We start from the raw sequence: 21,737 nt of genomic DNA on the forward strand, positions 1-21,737 counted from the left end.
AGGATGTCGTTGGAAGATAGAACCTCCCAAATTTTACATTTCAATACCTGTTCTAGTATCTTGCTGAGGCTACTTAATAGGCTGATTGGTCGATAGCTAGTAACAAGATTTTTTGGTTTACCTGCTTTGTGAATAGGAATAACGTTTGCGACTTTCCAAGTGTCAGGAAAGTATTGTATTTTAAGGCACGAATTAATTAAAAAGGTTAAATAATCGATTGTACTTTTAGAAAAGTACTTAATCATCACGTTTTTGATGTCATCAATTCCAGATGCCTTTCTTGTATGCAGCTGACCAATGATATATGATACCGTTTTGAAATCTACATAGTTAGAAGTAGGGGTATTTATGACAAGACGATCGAAGTCACTTATAGCAGAGGTGACCAAATTAGCATTGCTTTGCGTACCTAAGTTTTCCGCAATTTTGTGATACTCGCAAAAGTTATCAGAGAACAATGCCGCTTTTCTCTCATTTGTATAAATAATTTCGCTTTCAGAGACTAGTTGTGGAATTCCTACGGACTTTTTCCTTAGGACCTTTGTTAAATTCCAGAAGGGTTTAGATCCATGTTCAAGTTCACTCAATTTTTCTGACCATGAATTATTTCTGTGATACAAAATTTCTAAGTTGACTAAACGGGTGTATCTTTTCATCATTTCAAGGTCGATTGGAACTCTGTATCGACCCCATTGACGGCGGTAATAATTTCTTGTCCTAATAAGTTGTAATATATGTGGTGGTAAGCTGACATGATGTTTTTTACATGGCACTTTGGGAACTGCCAATCTGACCGCATTTAAAATTTTGTCTGACAAAAAAGCGACATTGTTATCGATTTGGGATTTGTCGTTAATGGAATCTAGATCTAATGACACATCTCGCAGCGATTTATGTAGTACTTTAGTGTATAGCTTCCAATTTGCGTTTTTAAAATCAAATTGTATGGGAGGAGACGGGCTCGTGGAATCATTTATCTTAAACATAACCGGAAGATGATCAGAGCTTAAGCTGTTTACCGCTGTAGGTGCAGTTATGATATGGGGTATATTTGAGACCACAAGATCAAGAGTTGACGGATTTGATCTTGCAGCAGCAGGAATGTATGTGGGCTCTTGTGTGTATAAAATGGAAATAGGTAGAGTTATGCTCATTTCGTGTAGGATATTTCCCCAAGAATTTGCCCTCAAACAACCCCAGTCACGGTGTCTACTATTAAAATCGCCACAGACAACAAATTTTGTATTCTGGTTAAACAATTTTCTCAAATCTGCTTTAAATCTGCGACCGACACCACTTGCTCTTGATCCCCCAGGAAAATACACACTAAAAAAACATACCTTTGTATTATTTGTAAATGAAATTTCTATACCAATATTTTCGATCACTGTAGTTTGTATTTTCGGTAACAAAGTACACTTAACAGATTTATGTATTATAATGGCTACGCCACCACCATCTCTATTTTCCCGGTCGTTACGCAAGCAGTAGGAGTGATAAAGTTTATCATTACTCTTCAGCCAGGTTTCGGACAGTAAGCAAATGTCAATTTTGTTCCTTACAAGAAAATCAAAAAACTCGGTTATTTTATTTCGGATACTTCTACAGTTCCACGTTATAACATTTAGAGGTGCAACAACAACCATTAAACAGAATTTTTATACAAATATTTCACAGCTAACTGTGTGATAACATGAAATTGGTCCTCTTTAGATTTACATAACTTTAATTTAGAGAGTATATCTAAAGTAAGGCTAGTTATCTCTTCCTCTGTAAACAAGCCGCTTTGTGATTGCTTCTCAGCTAATGTACGATGAGACCATATTGGAGGTACTGGAACTCTCTCTTTAGGTGTTGAATGGTTGTTAACGTGTGTCGTAAGCAGTGGGAACGACTGAGCATTGAAAACATGTGTATGATTTGTTTTGTGAGTGCTCCCTTTTCGATTGTTTTTGGGATTTGCTCTTTCTCTTATTTTGAGATAAGCATCACGATTTGGACAAGATACGTCAGTCGATTTATGGCTGCCATTGCAGTTTGCGCAGCGTACAATATTTGGAGTGAGACATTCAGACGTTTTATGCTTTCCAGCGCAGTTCGAACAGTTTGATTTAACATTACAGTTCTTCTCTCCGTGGCCAAACATTTGACAGTTTCGGCATTGAACTGGTTTATTCTTCAGTTTTCTCTGAAATTCCCACTTAACTATTGTACGAAAGAGAGATTTGGCTTTTGTCCGAAGCTCATTGAGCTTAACGGAACCATTCTCGAAACTAATAACATAAATAGTATCAGTGTAATTGTTGTAAACTCTTGTGACGGCCTTTACTTCTTGACATTTAAGACCACGTGCAATGAGTTCGAATTTAATATCGTCATTTGTTCTGCAGTCGAGACCACTGAGAATTACTTTAAAGGGGCACTTTTCTTTTTGATCATGGGAAAAAAATTGGAATTCTCCTTCTTTAAGCTTATCCCTGGTCAGGTTATATACTTCAATTGATTCGCAGATGATTTTTAGTCCCAACGAGATTTTCTTAACAACATAGTTCGTAATTATTTTTTCTTCAAGCAGTTTAAGAACTGATGCACTATTTTGAGTTAACACTTTTATTGGTGGCACGAATACTCTTTTCTTTTCAATGATGTTTTCAGCTTGTGAATCCAGTTCAATATCTTGACCTTCATCATCTATCATTTGTAGAGTAGCCCAGTAGTTATGTCTAGGTGTATCTTTCGCCATGGCTTTCCGCGTTTTCGATGAAGACCCGTGGTCTTCATCACACGAATCGACACCGCGTTTGGGAATTTTTTTACTATGTATAGGTATAGAATAAATTGTACTTTTAACTTGGTATGCACTCGCGCATACAGTTTAATTTTAATGTAAGCTTATATTAAAGCGCGTTGAATTAAACGAAATGGTAGCAGAGAGCGAAACAACCTTCGTCAACGAAGTCACCAGAGAGATGTATGGTTTAAAGAAGGTTATAGCACAATGTATTGCGGCTAATTCTTTTTCTATTGTAGCTTTGTTGGTTTCACCTTCTGTGAATCATCTGGAAGCGTATGCAATTGGTAACTGTTTGCCATCGTGTTCTTGGCTAAGGACTTCTCCGCAAGAATACCCCCTAGCGTATGTTGTTATGCAGAATTCTTTATTGAAGTCGGGGTATTGCAAAAATTTTGGACTAATTAATGCTTTCTTTAAGTAGACAAAAGCTTTTTGACATTCTTCTGTTCAATCGAACGAAACATTCTTTTTACAAAGCCTAGGTTATTTTCTTGAGTATGCTGCGAAGTTCGGTACAAATCTTCTGTATTAATTGCAGAACGCTACGAACCTTTTAACTTCATCTGCTGTTTTTGGTGTTGGGTAGTTTTGAACTATTTCAAATTTGCTTGGGTCGGGTAATATTCCCTTGCTTGCGCATTTATGTCCTAAGTAAGTTACTTCCTGGCTGAAAAATAGGCATTTGTCTGGATGCAGTTTTAAGTTGCATTTCCTACAAGTGGAGAAAACATCTCTTAAAATTTTCAGCATGTGTTTTTCGAACACCCTAGGACAACTAAATCATCCATATAGAGAAATGCTTGAGATGGTTTGAGGCCTGCAAATGCCAGTGTCATCATTCTTTGGAATGAGTTTGGTGCTACTTTTAATGCATAGGGTAGTCTTTTGAATCTATAAGTGCCATTTTCAGCTGTGAATGAGGTTATATCTCTAGAATCTGGGTGTAATTCTATTTGATGAAAGCCTGACATAAGGTCGAGACATGCAAAATATTTTGCTCTTCCAAGTTGATCTAGAATGTCATCAATTCTTGGGAGTGCTGCTAACTTTTTATTTACATGTCTGTAGTCAACTACTAATCTCCATCTTTTTTCTGTGTTCCCTGGAAGTGACATTTTGGGAACTAGTAAAATCGGACTATTGCAAAGCCGGCCAAAAGTTGCACATTGTGCAATTTGAGTTCGTATTTTCACACCGACACTAACAATGTGTGGTCACGATCGTTTGCTTTCGCTTGTTACTCACTAAAATCAACAGTGAATGCAAAAGGAAAAGTCCATGCTACTTTTTGGGCACATAATAAAAATAATATGCTGCAATTTTAAAGTGACTTTTAAGGTGACTTTTTTTTTAGTAAGTATTATTAAGTTCCTTTGAACATACATATTAATATTGACAATTTAAATATTAATTATTAATAATTAATTAATTATTAACAAATATTCCCAATTTAATATAAATATATTTTTATACGTTCTACTTAGTTTTATTAATTTTCATAAATTTTTTTTTATTGAATAACTATATGTTTTGAAAATATATATTTCTATCTTTACATTTACTTTGTTTTATAGTTCTTTCTTAATGAAAAAGTGAATTTTTTTAAGTAAATTTTGCATTGAATAAACACCATACCTTCTTTTATAAAAAAGTTTTATCTGACTAGCTTGACCTCCGCGTTCTTAAAATAAAAAAAAAAGCCGTGTTTTTTTTAACACGCGTATACGTTTCGTTTGCGCGTGAAAAAAATGCCTATCCTCGCTTAGATAATGCTTAGGAGACCCATCAGCGGCAGTGGTTACGCAATCAGCTACAGCTACAGGGTGTAACATATAGCTGAATCAGTTGTGATAGATAGTGGACGCGCATAGAATACATGGAATTAGTGCTGAGGGTGAAACATGGACACATATTTCAGTTACATCTGAGTATAATGCGTATTGAAATTTAGTAGTACTAATTTTATGCGTAGCAATTTCAGAGGTGTATTTAAAGTTTGTCGCTTAGCAGTCCATATAAAGTTTAAGCGTAAACGTATATAGACGTAAAAAAAAAACAGCTATAGTCAGGATTAGCTTGAAATCAAATAACCAAAATCCTTTTTATTTTCAAACTTCATAGTCCACATTTTCTTTTAGCACACTGTGGGGAGTTATCACTCAATTGTTACACACACTTATGCAATTGTTTTAGTATTTGTGTGGTCGGCTCTGGACTATTGTATTCTGATATGTAGGGTTCTATTATGTCATCTCCTATTAGCTTATTTAGTTGTTTGCTTATCTCTTGCAATCTATAATTTTTTATATAAACAGGGGTGTCATCCTTCATACGTAATTTCTGTTTGTAAAAATTATTAGAGGTAATCGGTTCTGTTTCTAATGCAAATATGTCTATAAAGATGTAATACAGTCGTCAAGCGATACGGACGTGTTTATTTTCGCTCCGTATTTATGTGCAATTTTTAATTGTTCACTTAACAAATGTTAATAATTTGTGCCTACTGCCACATTGAGATAGTGACTCTTGTTTTGGATTTCAATCCTGAAAGTAATATTTAAATGTTACAAAGGAACATGATATAATAAAATTAAATTAATAGTGGCAAAGTGTTATCATTAAATATCATTATGCCGTGCGAATGTGGACAAAAGGTTGAAAGAGGCCAACTGAAAGTGTTGTGTGCTAAGTGCAATGACCTCTTTCATTTGAAGTGTGTCAACATGTCGACGGATGATCTTGATTTTCTCATTTCGTCAAACAAACTTTATTTCTGCAAAGTGTGTTCGGTTGAGCGACGCGCGTCTATTCGTACGCCGCCACCTACTGCTCTCCCCACTATCGTTAACAATGTTGAGCGCAATGATTATTTAAGTGGTATTGTTAAAAGCATTGCCGACCTACGTTGTGATAACGCTCGTATACTATCGACCATGGATGCTCTAAAATGTGAAAACTCTCAATTATCACTAAAGTGTGTTTCTTTATCAGCTGAAATTCGCTCATTATACTCAGTCATAGAAGATAAAAATGGTATAATCTCTACGATGAGTTCTGAAATGAAAAATCTTGGCAGTATTGTTGCTACAGTTGCTAGTGATATCAAATCCATTCTCACTAGTGCTGCGGACAGCAATAAGCAAACAAAATCTGCAACAAAACAGCCTACAACAAAAAAAAAAAGGGCAAAGGCAAAGGCAATGAGTTGGCTGGCTCTACAAGCAAAATTAACTCGAAAGCTGTTAAGGCTGCGAAAACAATACAGGCAGCCTCTCTCGAAAATGCAAAAGCAATTCAGTCAGGCGTAACAAGCAAATCAACTTGCGAAGATGATACGACAGAAAATACAAAACAACCAACAGATGATAGCACTAACAACAACTCAGCTGTGCCAAATGTTCATTGTGCTATTGTTGATTTGTCTTCCTCATCCAGTTCTTTTAGTGGCGCTGCCGCTTGTTCTTCTAGTGATGCAAATATCAGTTCTGCTGCACCTGCCAATAATAAAACTGGGTATTCCAGGGTTGTAGCCTTTGGCCGTCAGGGATCAGTCGCTACTAACCTAACATCTATTAATAATTCTAGCTTAGCATCTAACAATAATCTTAGCTTAGCTGTTCGATTGAAATGGTTGTATTTGTCGTCTTTTAAGCCGACGGTAAGCGCTAGCGATATTGTCGACTATGTCTCACATAATGCAAACATCTCGCCTTCATTAATTCATTGTTTTAAATTAATAAAGAAAGATGCAGACTCGAGTTTGTTATCAAGATGTAATTTTAAACTTGGAGTCTCGCCTTCAATATATAATAAGCTTCTTGAGTCTTCGCTATGGCCATCGGGCGTCAAAATTAAACCATTCCGTTTTTTTCAAAAAGCACAGGGCTCAACTGCAAAACCTTAGCTATATGCGGTAATATTAAAAAAAGTATAAATATCTATTATCAGAATATATCTGGGTTGAGAACGAAATCTAAAGATATATTTTTAGCCACTTTACGGTGCGACTATGATGTCTACGTCATTGTTGAGACTTGGCTTAATAATGACTTCCCTGACTCAGAATTTTTTGATCATAGTCTGTTTCAAACTTATCGAAAGGATAGAGACCCTATTAAAACAGGGCGTCTCAGAGGCGGTGGGGTGTTAATTGCTTTAAGGCGTTCTCTTCTCTCTTCTTTTGTGCCGCTTTCTAACGATGACTCTCTCTTGGACCAGCTTTGTGTCTGTATTACTGGGCCTTCTGGTAATTTATTTATCTGCGTTTCTTACATTCCGCCTTGCAGCACAGATTTGCTCTACTTTGCTCATGTTAATAATATATTTGACCTATATGAATATAATGTTGATAGTAATTTTTGCGTCCTGGGAGATTTTAATCTCAGCAAGGTTGTTTGGTCGAAATTACTAGAGGATGATATCTTAACACCTACTAATGTTCATCATCCCCATGAGATTAATTTTTTAGACACCCTTTTTAGTGCCAATTTAATTCAGATTAACAGTTTCGTGAACCAGTTAAACAATATTTTGGACCTAATTTTTGTCGATGAGAACCTCATAACTCACTTGACTGAATGTGTGTTTCCTATATATAAATCAGATATGCATCATGTAGCCCTATATTTATCTATTGAATTCTTCGATCTAGTGCCGAAAAACAATATAAATAATAATGAGCGCGCCTATAACTTTAAGGATGCAAATTATGAATCCTTAAACTCTCTCATATCTGAAATAGACTGGACATCTATTTTCTTTGCTAAAAATGCAACTGAATGTTTCGACATTTTTTGGTAAAGATGGCTGACATATTCAGTAGGAATCTTTCTCTCCTACCAGTTAAAGTTCACAAACTACCCTGGTACAATACTAGGTTGAAAAAGCTGAAAAATCAAAGAAATAAGTACTTTAAATTATACAAGGATACCAGCGATACTGTTTTTAAAGATCGGTATACTTCCTATATGACGCAGTTCAATGTTCTTGATAAGTTTTTGTACAACAAATACGTTTCTAGAGTTGAAGATGAGTTGAAAGTTAATCCTAAATCTTTTTGGAACTATGTTCGTTCAAAGAAAGGTTGTTCTAATATACCTACCTGTGTCAAATTTAATGACATTTGCTCCAACAGTTTGGTCGATTCGGCAAATCTTTTTGCTGATTTTTTCAAATCTACGTTTGTTGCTGAGGCCGATAACTTTGATAACAGGTATCTTACTGATAGCCCCAAACCTTTAGACTTTGGGTCTCTGTCCTTGTCTGAGACCGATATTATCTTGGGTGTATCCTCCTTACAGACCTCAATCAAAAATGATATTGATGGATTGTCCTCTTTTTTTTTTAAGAAGTGTAGTATTGCTCTTTGTGTGCCACTGTGCCACATTTTCAATATTTCGCTATCGTCTGGAGTTTTTGTTGATCGCTGGAAGCTGGTGTCTATCACTCCTATCTTCAAGTCAGGCAATAAAAATGAAGTAAAGAATTATAGGCCAATATCCAAACTGTCAACATGTTCAAAACTTTTTGAAAAGGTAGTTAAAAACAAAGTATCATTCGCTATAAATAAAATAGTCGATCCATGTCAGCATGGTTTCATTGCGGGACGTTCGACTACTACAAATCTGGCTGTTTTCTCTCAGTTTTGTGTCTCTGCGTTTAAGGATGGATGTCAAGTTGACACCATATATACGGATTTTTCCAAGGCTTTTGACACAGTTTCGCACAAATTACTTCTGTGGAAACTTGAAAACATGGGCTTTCACTCAAGCTTTCTGTCGTGGGTGAAGTCCTATTTGGAAAATAGAATATCTTTTGTTGAAATCGAGAGAACTAAGTCTTATGAATTCTCAGCAACTTCGGGTGTACCACAAGGTAGCATCCTTGGTCCTATTTTGTTCTTAATGTTTATTAATGATGTTGGCTCATGCATAAACAATTCGAATTATTTGCTTTATGCTGACGACTTAAAACTCTTTAGGAGAATCTCCTGTACTTCTGATGCATTGCGTCTGCAAGAAGATCTGAATGCTATAAATAATTGGGCCTGTCAAAATAATCTGCGACTCAATATTAGTAAATGCTGCCACATGACGTATACTAAGTCTACGAATGTGGTTTCATTCGCGTACTCGATTTCAAATGTAACTCTTGCGTCAATTAATGAGTTTCGCGATCTTGGCGTAATTTTTGACTCATCTTTTACTTTTTGTAATCATGTAAACTTTCTCATACCAAAGGCTTATACCAACTTAGCTTTCTTGCGACGATATGCCAAGGATTTCAAGGACCCATATACCAGGAAAATCTTATACAATGCCTTAGTGCGTTCCAAGTTAGAGTATGCATCAGTCATCTGGAATCCCATATACTCCTCACACTCTTTAAGAATTGAAAGAATTCAGCGCAAGTTCATACGATTTGCTCTTCAACCTCTGCACTTTGTTAATCCCCTGCCACCCTACAATGCAAGATGCATGCTTATCAATGTCTTGCCACTTGAAGTTAGACGTCTTGTTCAAAACGTAATGTTTATTTTTGACATAATATCCGGTGCCATTGACTGCTCAGAACTACTTGGGCAGTTGAATTTCAATGTCCCTAACAGAGCTCTCCGCTTTCACAGTACATTCCGCGTTGAAGTGCTGCGTTCGAATTACTTCAGTTTCGCACCTCTTATAAGAGGTCTTGTAGAATTTAATCGCCTATCCAGAAGCCTTGACCTGGACTTTGCCATGCCAAGGTCTCTGTTTAAGGCACGCATTGAGTCCTATTACTTATCTCAATAAATCTTACTTTAAAATTGTTAAAATAGTACTAAGTTAACCTGTAATCTAGTCAGTAAGGTTGTTACCATTTGACTTAATAAAGATATGAAATATGAAATATGAAATATGAAAATTCTGTACATAATGTTGTTAACCGAGAATTCAGGAATTTTGGAAAATTTTTGGTTAATCTTTTTAATTTTTCTGTATTGTTGCTATTTTTATTGTGTGTTGTTGTTTCAATTAATGTGTAGTCATCTAAATTTTCAGTATTTATTTTGTAATTTTGAATAGTTGTGTTTTTATGTGTGATGTTAATAATTCTAGCGAAAGTTTGATCTTTATCTGTAATTGTGTTTGCTATGAAAATGCCTTCAGATAATTGTTGGTGGGGTATGAAGATGTTTTTATTATCAGTATTTACCTTAACTTGCCGAATGACTTCGGATCTAGGTGGAATCGTAATCGTATTGACAGACAGACAGTTGGTTAGATGCATTGTTATTGTTTGGGGAAAGTCATATGGTCTTAGAATTAGTTTATCCTCTGTTTTTGCATAGTCTAAAATACAGTTATACTTCTTTATAAAGTCTAGTACTATTATTATTGCATCGCATGGAATTGGAAAGTCGTCTTCTACGACGAGAAATGTATGGTAAATTAAGAGGTCGTCGCCTTTTAAATCCGCGTGAACTGTGCCTAATGTGCTGGCTACACCTTGACCAATGCCCTTTAAATCTATTATTTGTATTGTGTTTATTTTTGAATGATTATCTACTTGATTCTTTTTGATAATTGAGATATCTGCTCCTGTATATACTAAAAAATTGGAAATTGAGTTATTTAATGATGTTCTTGTAGATATATAACTATATAAGTGTAGATTTAGTACACATATTTTTCTATCTACTGATATTGAAGTGGGGTTTCTTGGTTTTCCTGCTGGGTGCAACTTCGCACATTGCGAGTCTGATTGTAAGATCTGTTATTGTTTTGGGTTTGTGACCCTCGTCGGAAATTATTACTATATATTATTATTATTTGATCTAAGGTTGTTATTATATCTCTGCTGCGGTCCAAATCTTCTACCTCGGTAATTCCCATAGTTGTTACTTCGGTAACCTTCTCGGAAATTACTCCGGTATAGATTTTGTTGCCGTATATTTAAAATTGTATTTGAGTTGCCCGTTATTTCAGTACAGCTCTTTGTAAATTTGGAAATCGCATCGTTCATTGTTGTGAACGTTCCTGCTTCCATTATCATTTTTACTTTGTCATTGGAGCAGTTTTTACACATAGCTTTGATTGCTGCTTGTGTTGAGTATCTCGTTGCCAAGTCTGGATTAAGTCCGTCCGAGATATAAGCTCCTTCTAATGACCTAGTAATTTTTTCAATTTCCGCTGTGTACTGATTTACAGTTTTGCTGCGTTGCTGGATGTTCAGGAGTTTAGCTGTTAAAACTTCTACTGATTCACCCTTTATTGCTGATTTTAACTTCAGTTTTATTTGTGCGATTGTACTTTCGCTGCTAATAAAATTTCTGGCTGTGGCTTTTAGTTTTGTTTTTATCATCGTTATTGCCAAAGCTTCATGATTGTCTTTGATTTGGTCAAGGATATCAAGAGCATCCAAAAAACTATTTTTTATATATATTTTCAGGCTTGCCATCAAACTCTGGTAGCACTGATGAGGCTGTTTTGATGAATTCTACTACTGTTTCTGCCATTGTGACATTTACAGCTGGGATAATGGTGTATTTTCTTCTACTGATGGAGTCTGGCTCAATGAAGGCGATGGAGTCCGGCTTTGCGGAAGTTCTGAGAGAATTAAATTAAAATCAAGATGGAGTTCCTCCTCTATTGTGGTTGGTATCGTTATTTCTATATTATGTTTTGCTACTGAAGATACCAGTTTATCCCATGATCCAAGTAACAAATCTCGCATGAAAGGCAACAACAAAAAGTGAAACTTCAGCTGTGACGTCACGCTTTTGAAGTATGTTTGATATGAAGTAAAATGTAATAAAAGAGAACAAAAAACAAATTTTTTGGCTTAAATTTTTATTGATATTTTTTGTATTAAGAAATTTAAATTATAAATTTGCATATCAAAAAACTTCGATAAAAAATTCACAAAACTCAAAATTGCGAAAGATTAATGTAATTTCTTCCACAGTAGGAGTCGTCAGTATTGGGCGCCGTCAGTCGTCAATATGATTCACGTATCCAAATCGAAGATGAGCCAAAGAGACTCTCTGGAGATTCTGCTTCCCTCAACTGCAAGTTTCGGTTATTGGCCTCTGAGAAATAGGTTCGGCGGGCATTTATCGTCATAGGACTTGCCGATTCTTTGAAGATGACTGAGGGCCTTCCTTATGCTCTTTTGATTCATAAGGCTTCTTGTGTGACGGATTTCTAGTTTGTAGAATTTCTAGTAGTGCATGCAGAAGTGTCTTCTTACGTCCCTGGGAGGCGGAGCTCTTCCATCAGTTGTCTGTTAGGATGGCCAAGTTTCTGAGCTTTCAACAGAAATTATTTGTTCCTCGTTTCGTTTCTCTCCTTTATGGGGACTACTCCGCCTCTTGTGAGCGCAGTGTTTCCAGTGTGTTTCTTTTACTCTCGGTGTCCATATTGGAGACGGGTAGCGTACAATCGGCTGGCACATTGCTTCAAAGGTAGCTACAGCGTTTCTTTGTCTTTGCACCAAGTGCTGCCATCGAGGGGCTTGATGACTTTGCTATGGCTCTGAATTTAAGATACAATTGCGGCTACATGGTCGCTAAAATGTAGGTCATTATCGAAGTCACACTCCAAATAAATGGACGGAACTGTCGTTTTCCCTTCGCAAAGCACTTCATTTTTTGATACAAGACCCGATTTGAAAATAACAATCGCAACGAAAAAATAAGTTTGTACGAAATTTAAATTTGTGACAGTTTAGAAAGCACGTCAAAATTTAAAGAAAAATGATAATTAAGGAAACCGAAAAACTTCAAAAGCGTTACGTCATTTCACAGTAACTTTTTTCCTAAATTAAATTATAAATACACGGTTGTGGCATTACGGGATCTTTAGTCATTCGTTCATGAATTTATCCCGTACTGTGGAAAAAATTTGGTGAGCTTCTTTTTGGTGTTCTTTAGTAAGTATGTGGTTTAGTGTATTGATCACTTGTTTTATATTATTTAAAGCTTCTAAGATTACATTCAAATGCTTTATTATTGTTTCTGTGTTTATAGTAGAATTTTTGTTTATTCATTTGTATGACTTAACGGCTTTAGCTTTTTCCTCAAATAATGTGTCATAAATTTCTTGCCATTGATTCATCTCTTGGCATATACAATTTTTTTATTTAAATGCGTTGTTGTACATTATTTGATTGTCTCAATTTACTTTTTATGTAATTTTTTTAGTAAAATTGCAATTGCGACAATTAAAAATGACATTATACATACAAGAATTATCAACCATTTTTCTGAGATATCTTCTGTATAGTTTATTTCCTGCTTTGGTTCATATTTGACCAGTTTATTTTCGGTTTTTTCCTCTTCAGCGTTTTCTTTACCGAATTCTAGCTATAGCTATCATTATGCCTTGAGCGATTTTAGTCCACCAAGACATTTTAGTAGATTTCCCTAAATATTTTCCATCAAATTGAATAAATTGAACAATAATTCTCTTCTATTTTATTTTATTCATTCAATAATTGAAAGGAGAAAATTTATAAAATTGTTAAGTATAATTTCTTTTAGTCTTCGTTAGGAAAGACCATACTCATCATCCTAACTATTTCTTCTTCTTTAGTTGAAAGATTTTTTATATCTTCTATAGTTGGTTCCCTATTCATACCTATTATTTTCCAGAATTTTCTTAGCCATTCTAACTCACTATCAAAATTTCTACTTTCTATTTTTAGAGTGTCATTTTCATTCCACTTTTTGAGGGTGTTTTTCGAAAAATCTCTAGGCATTTCAAAGTTACTCAATTATTTTAGTATACAAACATTTATTTTATTTTCCTTAATTCTTGAATTTTCTCTTTTAACTTATATTTAGGATTTTGTAAGTTTCAGCTATTTCCTTTCTTTTCTTAAATTGTCTGCCTCCCCGCTTCCTTCTTTGGATTTTCGTGGCAGGTACTTCTGGAATTTCCTCCGTTTTATGTAACTTGTTCCTTCGCCGATACTCTTCTGTAGTAATCGGTTTCGGACCTTGCTTTTCAGATTTACTTTTTAAAATTTTTTCTGAGATTTTTATAAAACTTTTTATTGTGGTTTCACACTTTTCAAAAATTCTATGAAATTCCTCCTCTGTGGTTATTTCATTCATAACAAAGGAAATAACTGAAACTGTGTACATATATTTAATAAAATTTGGCAGAGTTTTTATCCTTTATATTTTAAAATTTTGAATTAAAATTTTTTTTCTAAGAGAGTGTACTTTTCTGGATATTTCTTCTTTTTTCACATTTTCTTTTAAATTTTAACAGAGCAGGCAGATTAATTAAACGATTCCTAAATAAATAAAAAAAAATACCTAAGCAAAAATAAAATGTTTGCCCATGGGTAAGCGCCCTAAGGCCGCGCAATTTATTCTGAATTTAAATATACTTAGTTAAATATAGTAGCCGCCAGTCGTGTTACCGGTCAGGATTGGGATTGTTGGTTTTAATAATTATTCGTATTGGTGTACCTCCTTTTGGACCCGAAATGTCTATTCCACTCTACTATGCTGCCATGCGCGCCTTTCTATTCTATTCCACTTCTCCTACGCATGTATTACGCTGCCAGTCATATCCTTATTTAATTGCTGGCGTCAGTTGGGAATTTGCATTTTGATGCGATTTGTTGCCCATCATCAGCTGTATCTTCCCAAAATATCTGCTTCTAGTTGTGTCCTGCGACCTTTGGTAGTTTGCTTATTTGTGAATATGTGTGCGAGGTTTCTGCTCCAAATTGTGGCCTGTGGCCATTAGTTAATTTTGACTTTGAGGGAAAAAAAACTTTGCAGGATCTCTGTTCAGCTAGATTACTTTTAGCAGTTTTAGAGATTTTAATCTAAGCTGGCAGGATCGCCATATAATATTTAACCAAATAAAAACGAAAGAGGTTCGGGAGGCGCTTGTGTTCAGCGCAGAAATCTGATTAATTTTTATTATGAAATTCTTTCTCTTTTATAGTAAAAATGTCTTACAATACTATTAAAATTTTTACATACAATACTTACACACTAAAATTAACTACATTCTAATTTCTATATTGGTATGTATCAGCAAATATTCTTATTACCTAATTATACAACTATGTAGTAATATTTTGGCAGTCACATTGACAAACCGACTCTGTCGATCAGTCATGCTGATTGATACGTGAGCTGGTCAGTGTGACGCATACGGGTTAAACAACTGTAAACGGATACGACTCCCCGCTGAATTCAATATAACTTATCTGTGCCGCTATGAGTTATTGGCGTATGGTCGAAAGTGAAATTCATTTGGTTGTACATAAAATGTATTACCAGCTAGACTCATTCTGGCATTTACATAAATACGAATACCTTGTATGTAAGGTGTATTGAGGTAATGTCACATTATCAAACAGCATTAATAAATCTTGCAGTTGCCCACATATCCGGTTCGCGAGGGGAAATATTTGAAACTCTAGAAAAATACGTTTGTGAAATTTATGGCTTCCAGAACTGCACAAACATAAATGTAGCAAGGTTTAAAAAATTTTGTGCTGTTTTCAAAGCCAATAAAAAAGACGAGCCGTTCAAAAAATTATTAAAAAACTGTGACCCTTCTGGATTGCCTCCGTGTAATTCCGAATTATACCAACACCTATTAAGATCACAATACATAACTAGTATTTGGCGTAATGCGTATTTACGTTTTCCTACTTTTTTAACACCAGACAGAAACGGATGGGAACAGAAAGCTGATTCACTGGAATTTTATTGGTTTGATGGAGATTGTGCTCCAAATTCAGTAATTAATGCTATTATAGACGAAGGGAATACTGTCGATGAAAACAGCACAGCAGGTGAGCAGCAACAATTTTTTTATAACAGAATTTTTTTAATTTATCAGTTAATAATTATTAAATATACATTTATTATTATTCACAGATAATTCATATGACTTCGAACAGAACGATGAAGATACAAAATCAGATTCAGAATAAAAAAATCAATGTTTTTTACTTTAACAAATACTTAGATTAAACATTTTTTCAATTAAAAAAAAAAAATTATTTTGCAATGACCTGGCAAAGTTTTAGACCCAACCTAATAATCTGTCTTATTTGTTTATATTTTTCAGATATTAAATTTTAACATATTTAATTTTCAAAGTGCCTCAAGAATATTTTTTCCAATTAAAAAAAAATTATTTTGCAATGACCTGGCAAAGTTTTAGACCCAACCTAATAATCTGGCTTATTTATTTTTATATTTTTCAAATATTAAATTTTAACATATCTAATTTTCAAAGTGCCTCAAAAACATTTTTTCAACAAAAAACAAAAAAAAAATTATTTTGCAATTACCTGGGAAAGTCTTAGACGCAACCTAATAATCTGGCTTATTTTGTTTTATATTTTTCAAATATTAAATTTTAACATATATAATTTTCAAAGTGCCTCAAAAACATTTTTTCAATTAAAAAAAATATTTTGCAATGACCTGGCTTAGTTTTAGGCCCAACCTAATAATCTGGCTTATTTCTTTTTATATTTTTCAAATATTAAATTTTAACATATCTAATTTTCAAAGTGCCTCAAAAACATTTTTAGCATACAAAAATTAATTTTTTTGTTATATTCAAGGGTTGTTTCAGCCCCGCCACCCCTTAGCCAGTTCTGCGCTTCTATATTTAGATACCATTAAAAAAGCATTGTACATAATTTTCATTGTGCCTCAAATACCTGCTCAAAAATGCCTACCAGCTCTCCTACTATCATCAATGAGAGTAAACCAAGTCCAATAAGACCCTTGTCATGATTTTTGATAGTGCTTTAGTCATCACATTAGATATCATTTGTGTCGATACATGTTCCAATGAGAATAATCCAGCGCCGACACACTACCTGGCAAAGTGATATTTAGGTCAATGTGTTTTGTTCTTGCGTGATAAACCGGGTCATTAGCTAAACTTTGCGCCCCTCTGCGTCTTGAGATTCCGTCACATTCCAGGAGGATATGATCCGCCGTCTCCGCTGATCGATCACAAAATCGGCATGTGTTGCTCGATAGTATGCCCAGCTTTTGCATTTGGCTGTTCAGCCTACAGTGTCCTGTAAGAAGAACTGTTAGGATTCTTAGGTTATCTCTCTGGATAGGCTGTCCGCCTGCTCATTACCCTCAACTCCCCTGTGGCCAGGAACCCAGGCCAACAGTAGTTCGTTGTGTGCTCCTAGTTGGTTTAGCTTTTCAACGCACTCAAGGACCAGTGCTGACTTTATTTCGAACACCGAGATCACCTTGAGGGCGGCCTGACTGTCACTGAGTATGGCCATTGTTTCATTGGATTATTCGCGCTGGAGGTTCAGGTCAGCGCACTGGCTTATGGCGAAAACTTCCTCTTGAAAAATGTTCGGGTATGCTCCCAGAGGTGTTGATATCTTGGCTCTGGGTCCGAAGACTCCAGATCCAAACCCCTCTGGCGTCTTCGAGCCATCGGTGTACCATACTATTTTATGTAGCTGCTGAATGCTCTCCATGCTGATTTCCTTCCATGTACCCTTGTCTCCCAATTCTACTTTATACCTTTCCTCACAAACTATCTGACTGAGGATATCATCCCTTGGGAGCTGAGGGATAAAAATCTTCTCTCTCAGCTCCTCCATGCTCCGGGACGATATAACTTTACCTTTGCCCGAGCCCTCCTTGGCGATATTCATGAGGTTCGCTTACTGCTCTATAGCTATGTGCAGCGGGGTTAGATCGAGGATGGCTTCAAGCGCTGTTGTGGGGCATGTGCGCATAGCTCTCCTGATGCACACATACGCCAGTCGCTGAAGTTTTGTCAGTTCTTGCCTCGTCGCCGCTCGAGTTGTTCTCGATGCCCATGCTATCGAGCCATATGTTATCATAGGTTTTACTATCATGGTATAAATCCATCTTAGTACATGTGGGCTACAGCTCCATGATTTGCCTGCTAGATGTTTGCATACCATGATGGACTTCGTGGCCCTAGTTTTCATGGAGTCGAAGTGTTGTTTCCAGAGGAACTTGGTGTCAAAGATGACCCTCAACTATTTCACAACAGTTCCATATTCTATTCCTACGCCATCTATTGTTATTGCTCTTAGGTCTGTAGGACCCTTCTTCTGGTGAAGGGGATGATGGTCGTCTTAGACGGGTTAGTTTAGCCCCACACTTGCGCACTATCCCCTTGTAATGCTCAATGCTCTCTGTATTATGTCAGAGAGCGTACTCTCGAATTTACCCCTTGCAATTATGACGACATCGTCAGCATATCCTTGGCATCTTATGCCACTGTTTGATAGCTCCTACTTGAGGGCACCCCCTCGTGGTATTGACCTTAACTGCGCTGTTACCCACAAGGGAATTCGTCTTCTCTGCAGTACTAAATTAACGCTTCCGTGAGATGTGTCGTCAAAGGCAGGTAAGTGATAATGTGCGTCTCTTCGTTGTTGTGTTAACAGTCCTTCGTCCCATTCAATGGGCACGACCACTCACAACTCACGAAAACTCACAATCAAAGTCCTCTGAGGGGGGTAAAAGGTAGCGTAGATTCCACATTACAATTGAAAGGATGGTTGGTTTCATGTGGGGGCACATCACATGCAGGACATACATTACGTATGTCGGGGTTGATTCTGGACAAGTAAGAGTTTACCCTGTTACAGTATCCAGAACGAAGTTGGGCACCTAAGCGGTTGTAACCTCTCTGCCGGTGTAAGTTAACTTTGGTCCACCGTAAAGTTCCTATCGAATCAGTCTAGGCACAATGACAAAGTTTCCATCGCCTTTGGCGATAAAGTGCTGTCGGAAGCGAAAAAATGCGCGAGCGCTTTCTGCCGAGAATGTATAGTGAATTCTACGGTCGACAAAGATAGAAGGAGGGCCAACAGACACGCACATAAACATAAATTCAGCGCGTCACCAATTACCATCACTGCCAAAGAGGTTGAGGATGCCATCGGTCATGCTAAACCATCCAAAGCAGTGGGCCCAGGCGGCATAGCCATGCCGATGCTTAAAAGCCTAGGGAAAGAGGGTTTCAAATATTTAGCACATGTCTTCAACCTGCCTCTTTCCACCTTTGTCATACCCGTAAAATGGAAAATGGCCAAGGTGGTACCGCTACTAAAGCCTGGGAAACCAGCTAACGTAAGAGAGTCATATCGCCCGATATCTCTCCTATCGCCAGTAGCCAACACGCTTGAAGCCATTTTGCTCCCCTACTTGAAAGCAAATTTGCAGCTAGCCTGTCATCAGCATGGCTTCAGAAAACTCCATAGCACCACCACCGCGCTAAATGCCATCAGCACCCAGATAAAATGCGGTTTAAATCAAAACCCCACCATAGAACAGTACTCGTTGCGCTAGACCTATCAAAAGCTTTTGATACGGTCAACCATGGCACGTTACTGCAAGGCCTGGAAGGGTCTACCCTTCCCCCATGTCTTAAAAGGTGGACCGCAAATTATCTGGTGGTCGGCAGGCATCGGTGCAATTTAGAAATGAAACATCAAAACCAAGAATTAAACAGGGGGTGCCACAGGGTGGTGTCCTATCCCCACTTTAGTTTAATTTCTACATATCTAAGCTACCTTCGCCACCAGAAGGAGTTACTATCGTTTCCTACGCCGATGACTGCACAATAATGGCCACCGGCCCAGGCCCACAGAACGATGAGCTTTGCAACAGAATAAACGATTACCTCCCTGATCTCTGAAGTGCTTTCGCCTCGCGAAACCTGGAATTATCACCGACTAAATCCTCCTCGACCTTATTTACAACATGGACGTCCCAAATGTCGACCATTTTGAACTTCCACGTCGATGGAACTACGCTACCGACTGTCCTACACCCCAAAATCTTGGGTGTGACGTTTGATTAGGATCTACATTTTGGTGAGCACGCAGCCGCAATTGTACCGAAAATCCAGAGCCGCTATAAAATCATCAAATCTCTTGCTGGCAGTACTTGTAGTAAAGACATAGAAACGCTCATTGCCACATACAGAGCAATTGGCCAGCCGATTGCATGCTACGCGTCCCTATATGGTCGCCAAGCCTAAAAATTACCCACTGGAAGAAGCTGCAGGCCTGCCAAAATACTGCTCTCAGAACCGCCACGGGGTGCCTTCTTTTGTCCCCAGAACACCATCTACATAATGAGGCGAGAATACACCCCATCAGGGAGAGAAATGAGATGCTAACCAAACAGCATCCTGGGCATCCCAACAGACATCTGGTTGATGAACCAGCACCGCCTAGGGACTTAAGGAGTCATCTCCCTAAGCATTTTGAGGAAATACGGCACCTGAGAACTCAGCCGTATGAAGCAAAAAAACACAAGCAGACCATTGGTGAACTCCACAAACAGGCGTCGGACCTTTATGCCAGGAATTTCCCGGTGAATCCAGTACTCAAAAACAGTACCCAAAACTTGCGGATGAGGAACGCATACTCCCCAGGGAAACGCGAGTCACTCTGGCTCAACTTCGTTCTGGATACTGTAACAGGTTAAACTCTTACATATCCAGAACCAACCCCTTTCATTATGGTCCACCCCTGTTGAAACAGCAAGTTTCCTTGGACTCCCGTTAGAGGATATTGATGACAATTTGTGGTCGGTCGCAGCTATTAGGTGGGGCGAAGCACTGCTACAACAACAACAAGTTGGGCCGACTCGTGTCTCCCTTGGTAGTGTGGTTTCTTCTTCTAGAAGGGTGGGATATTGCATATTGATAACAGGGTTTACCAGGCGCATTCTAGCAAAGGCGTTTATCGATTCCCTGTGGATTCTGCTTAGTGCCTCCTGATGCTTGTCATAATCAAACGGCTGTGTTTGCAGGTGCCGGATCTCACCATAGTGCTTATGAAGATGTTCAATTAACCCCCGTGGAAGCTGCGTTAGATAAACCAGTTGTTTGCTAGGGTGCCCTATTTTGTGACAGTTTAGCGAAAACTGCCTGTTCAGCATTTCGTTGAGATCTTTAATGTCGAGCTCTTTGGCCTCATTATGTAGCTGGTATCCAGGGGTCATAAGGAGACGTCCCGTGCTATTTCTGATTGCAGCATTTTGACAAGCCTGCAGCCTTTTCCTGTGTTTTTAAGATCAGGCGACCAAACTGGTGACGCGTATCACATGAGCGGCAGTCCAATTACTTTGTACGTAGTTAGCAACGTCTCTTTATCTTTTCAGGAGCTGCTGGCAAGCGAATTGAGGATTTTGTTGCGGCTTTGTACTTAAAATACAATTTCGTTGGAATGCGCCTTGAAGGTGAGAGAATTATAATGATTTAGGTCGTCAAATAAACGAAGTCTTTTTTTGTCCTCATTCACCATCAAACCCATATTTACCGCTTCTTTTTCCAGTTTGGAGTAAGCAGAACTAACAGCGCGGCTGTTTAGGCCGATGATATCAATGTCATCAGTATATGCCAGTAATTGCACGCTTTTATAGAATATTTTTCCAGTGCGGCTAAGTTCTGCAGCTAGTATAAGCGACGGCGACAGAATAAGCTTAATAAAAAAGAAGAAATTCCTATAATACCGCCCCAATAATAAAAAACAAAATAAACGGGGAGGTAGACTATTTAAAAATAAAGAAAAGAAATAGTTGAAACTTTTAAGCTCTTAGATATAACCACTAATACAGTAGATAGAATAAAATTAAAAGAAAAAATTAGAGAATTAAGGAATAGGAAATAAATAAAGAAAATTGTTTATTGTAATTGCAAAAAAATTTTTAAGTAAATTGAAAAGCTACATTGCTAACAATTAAAGAAAATTTTAAAATGGTTGGTTAAAGAAAATTTCTATTTGAGTAAGCTGGAATGCAGAGGGACTTCTCAAAATACCCCCTTCAATGGTGGGATGAGAATACCTTAAAAATGGGGACTTGGAAAAAGAATTAAATTCATAAAAACCCTCTGGAAAATCATAGGAGTGACTAGGGAACCAACCCTAGAAGATGTAATAA

General features: G+C 37.1%; 1 protein-coding gene across 6 annotated transcripts in view; it reads left to right on the top strand.

The window, feature by feature from the left end:
• The window catches only part of LOC137249995 (serine--tRNA ligase, mitochondrial-like), a 176,096-nt gene extending 154,931 nt beyond the window's left edge, over positions 1–21,165 (top strand). Inside the window, exons 4-6 of one of the 6 annotated variants that reach the window (XM_067782154.1) lie at positions 15,473–15,601; positions 20,958–21,035; positions 21,131–21,165. In XM_067782154.1, the coding sequence (XP_067638255.1) occupies positions 15,473–15,601; positions 20,958–21,035; positions 21,131–21,150 (227 nt within the window). In that variant the 3' untranslated portion in view covers positions 21,151–21,165. Of the gene's footprint in view, positions 1–15,472; positions 15,602–15,686; positions 15,839–20,957; positions 21,074–21,130 lie in introns of those variants that run through there. The other 5 variants (XR_010952680.1, XM_067782153.1, XM_067782155.1 and 2 more) reach the window with 5 other exon arrangements.
• The last annotated feature ends 572 nt before the right edge of the window (positions 21,166–21,737 follow it).

Source organism: Eurosta solidaginis, chromosome 4 (genome assembly GCF_040869045.1).
Source record: "Eurosta solidaginis isolate ZX-2024a chromosome 4, ASM4086904v1, whole genome shotgun sequence".
NCBI lineage: Eukaryota > Metazoa > Arthropoda > Insecta > Diptera > Tephritidae > Eurosta > Eurosta solidaginis.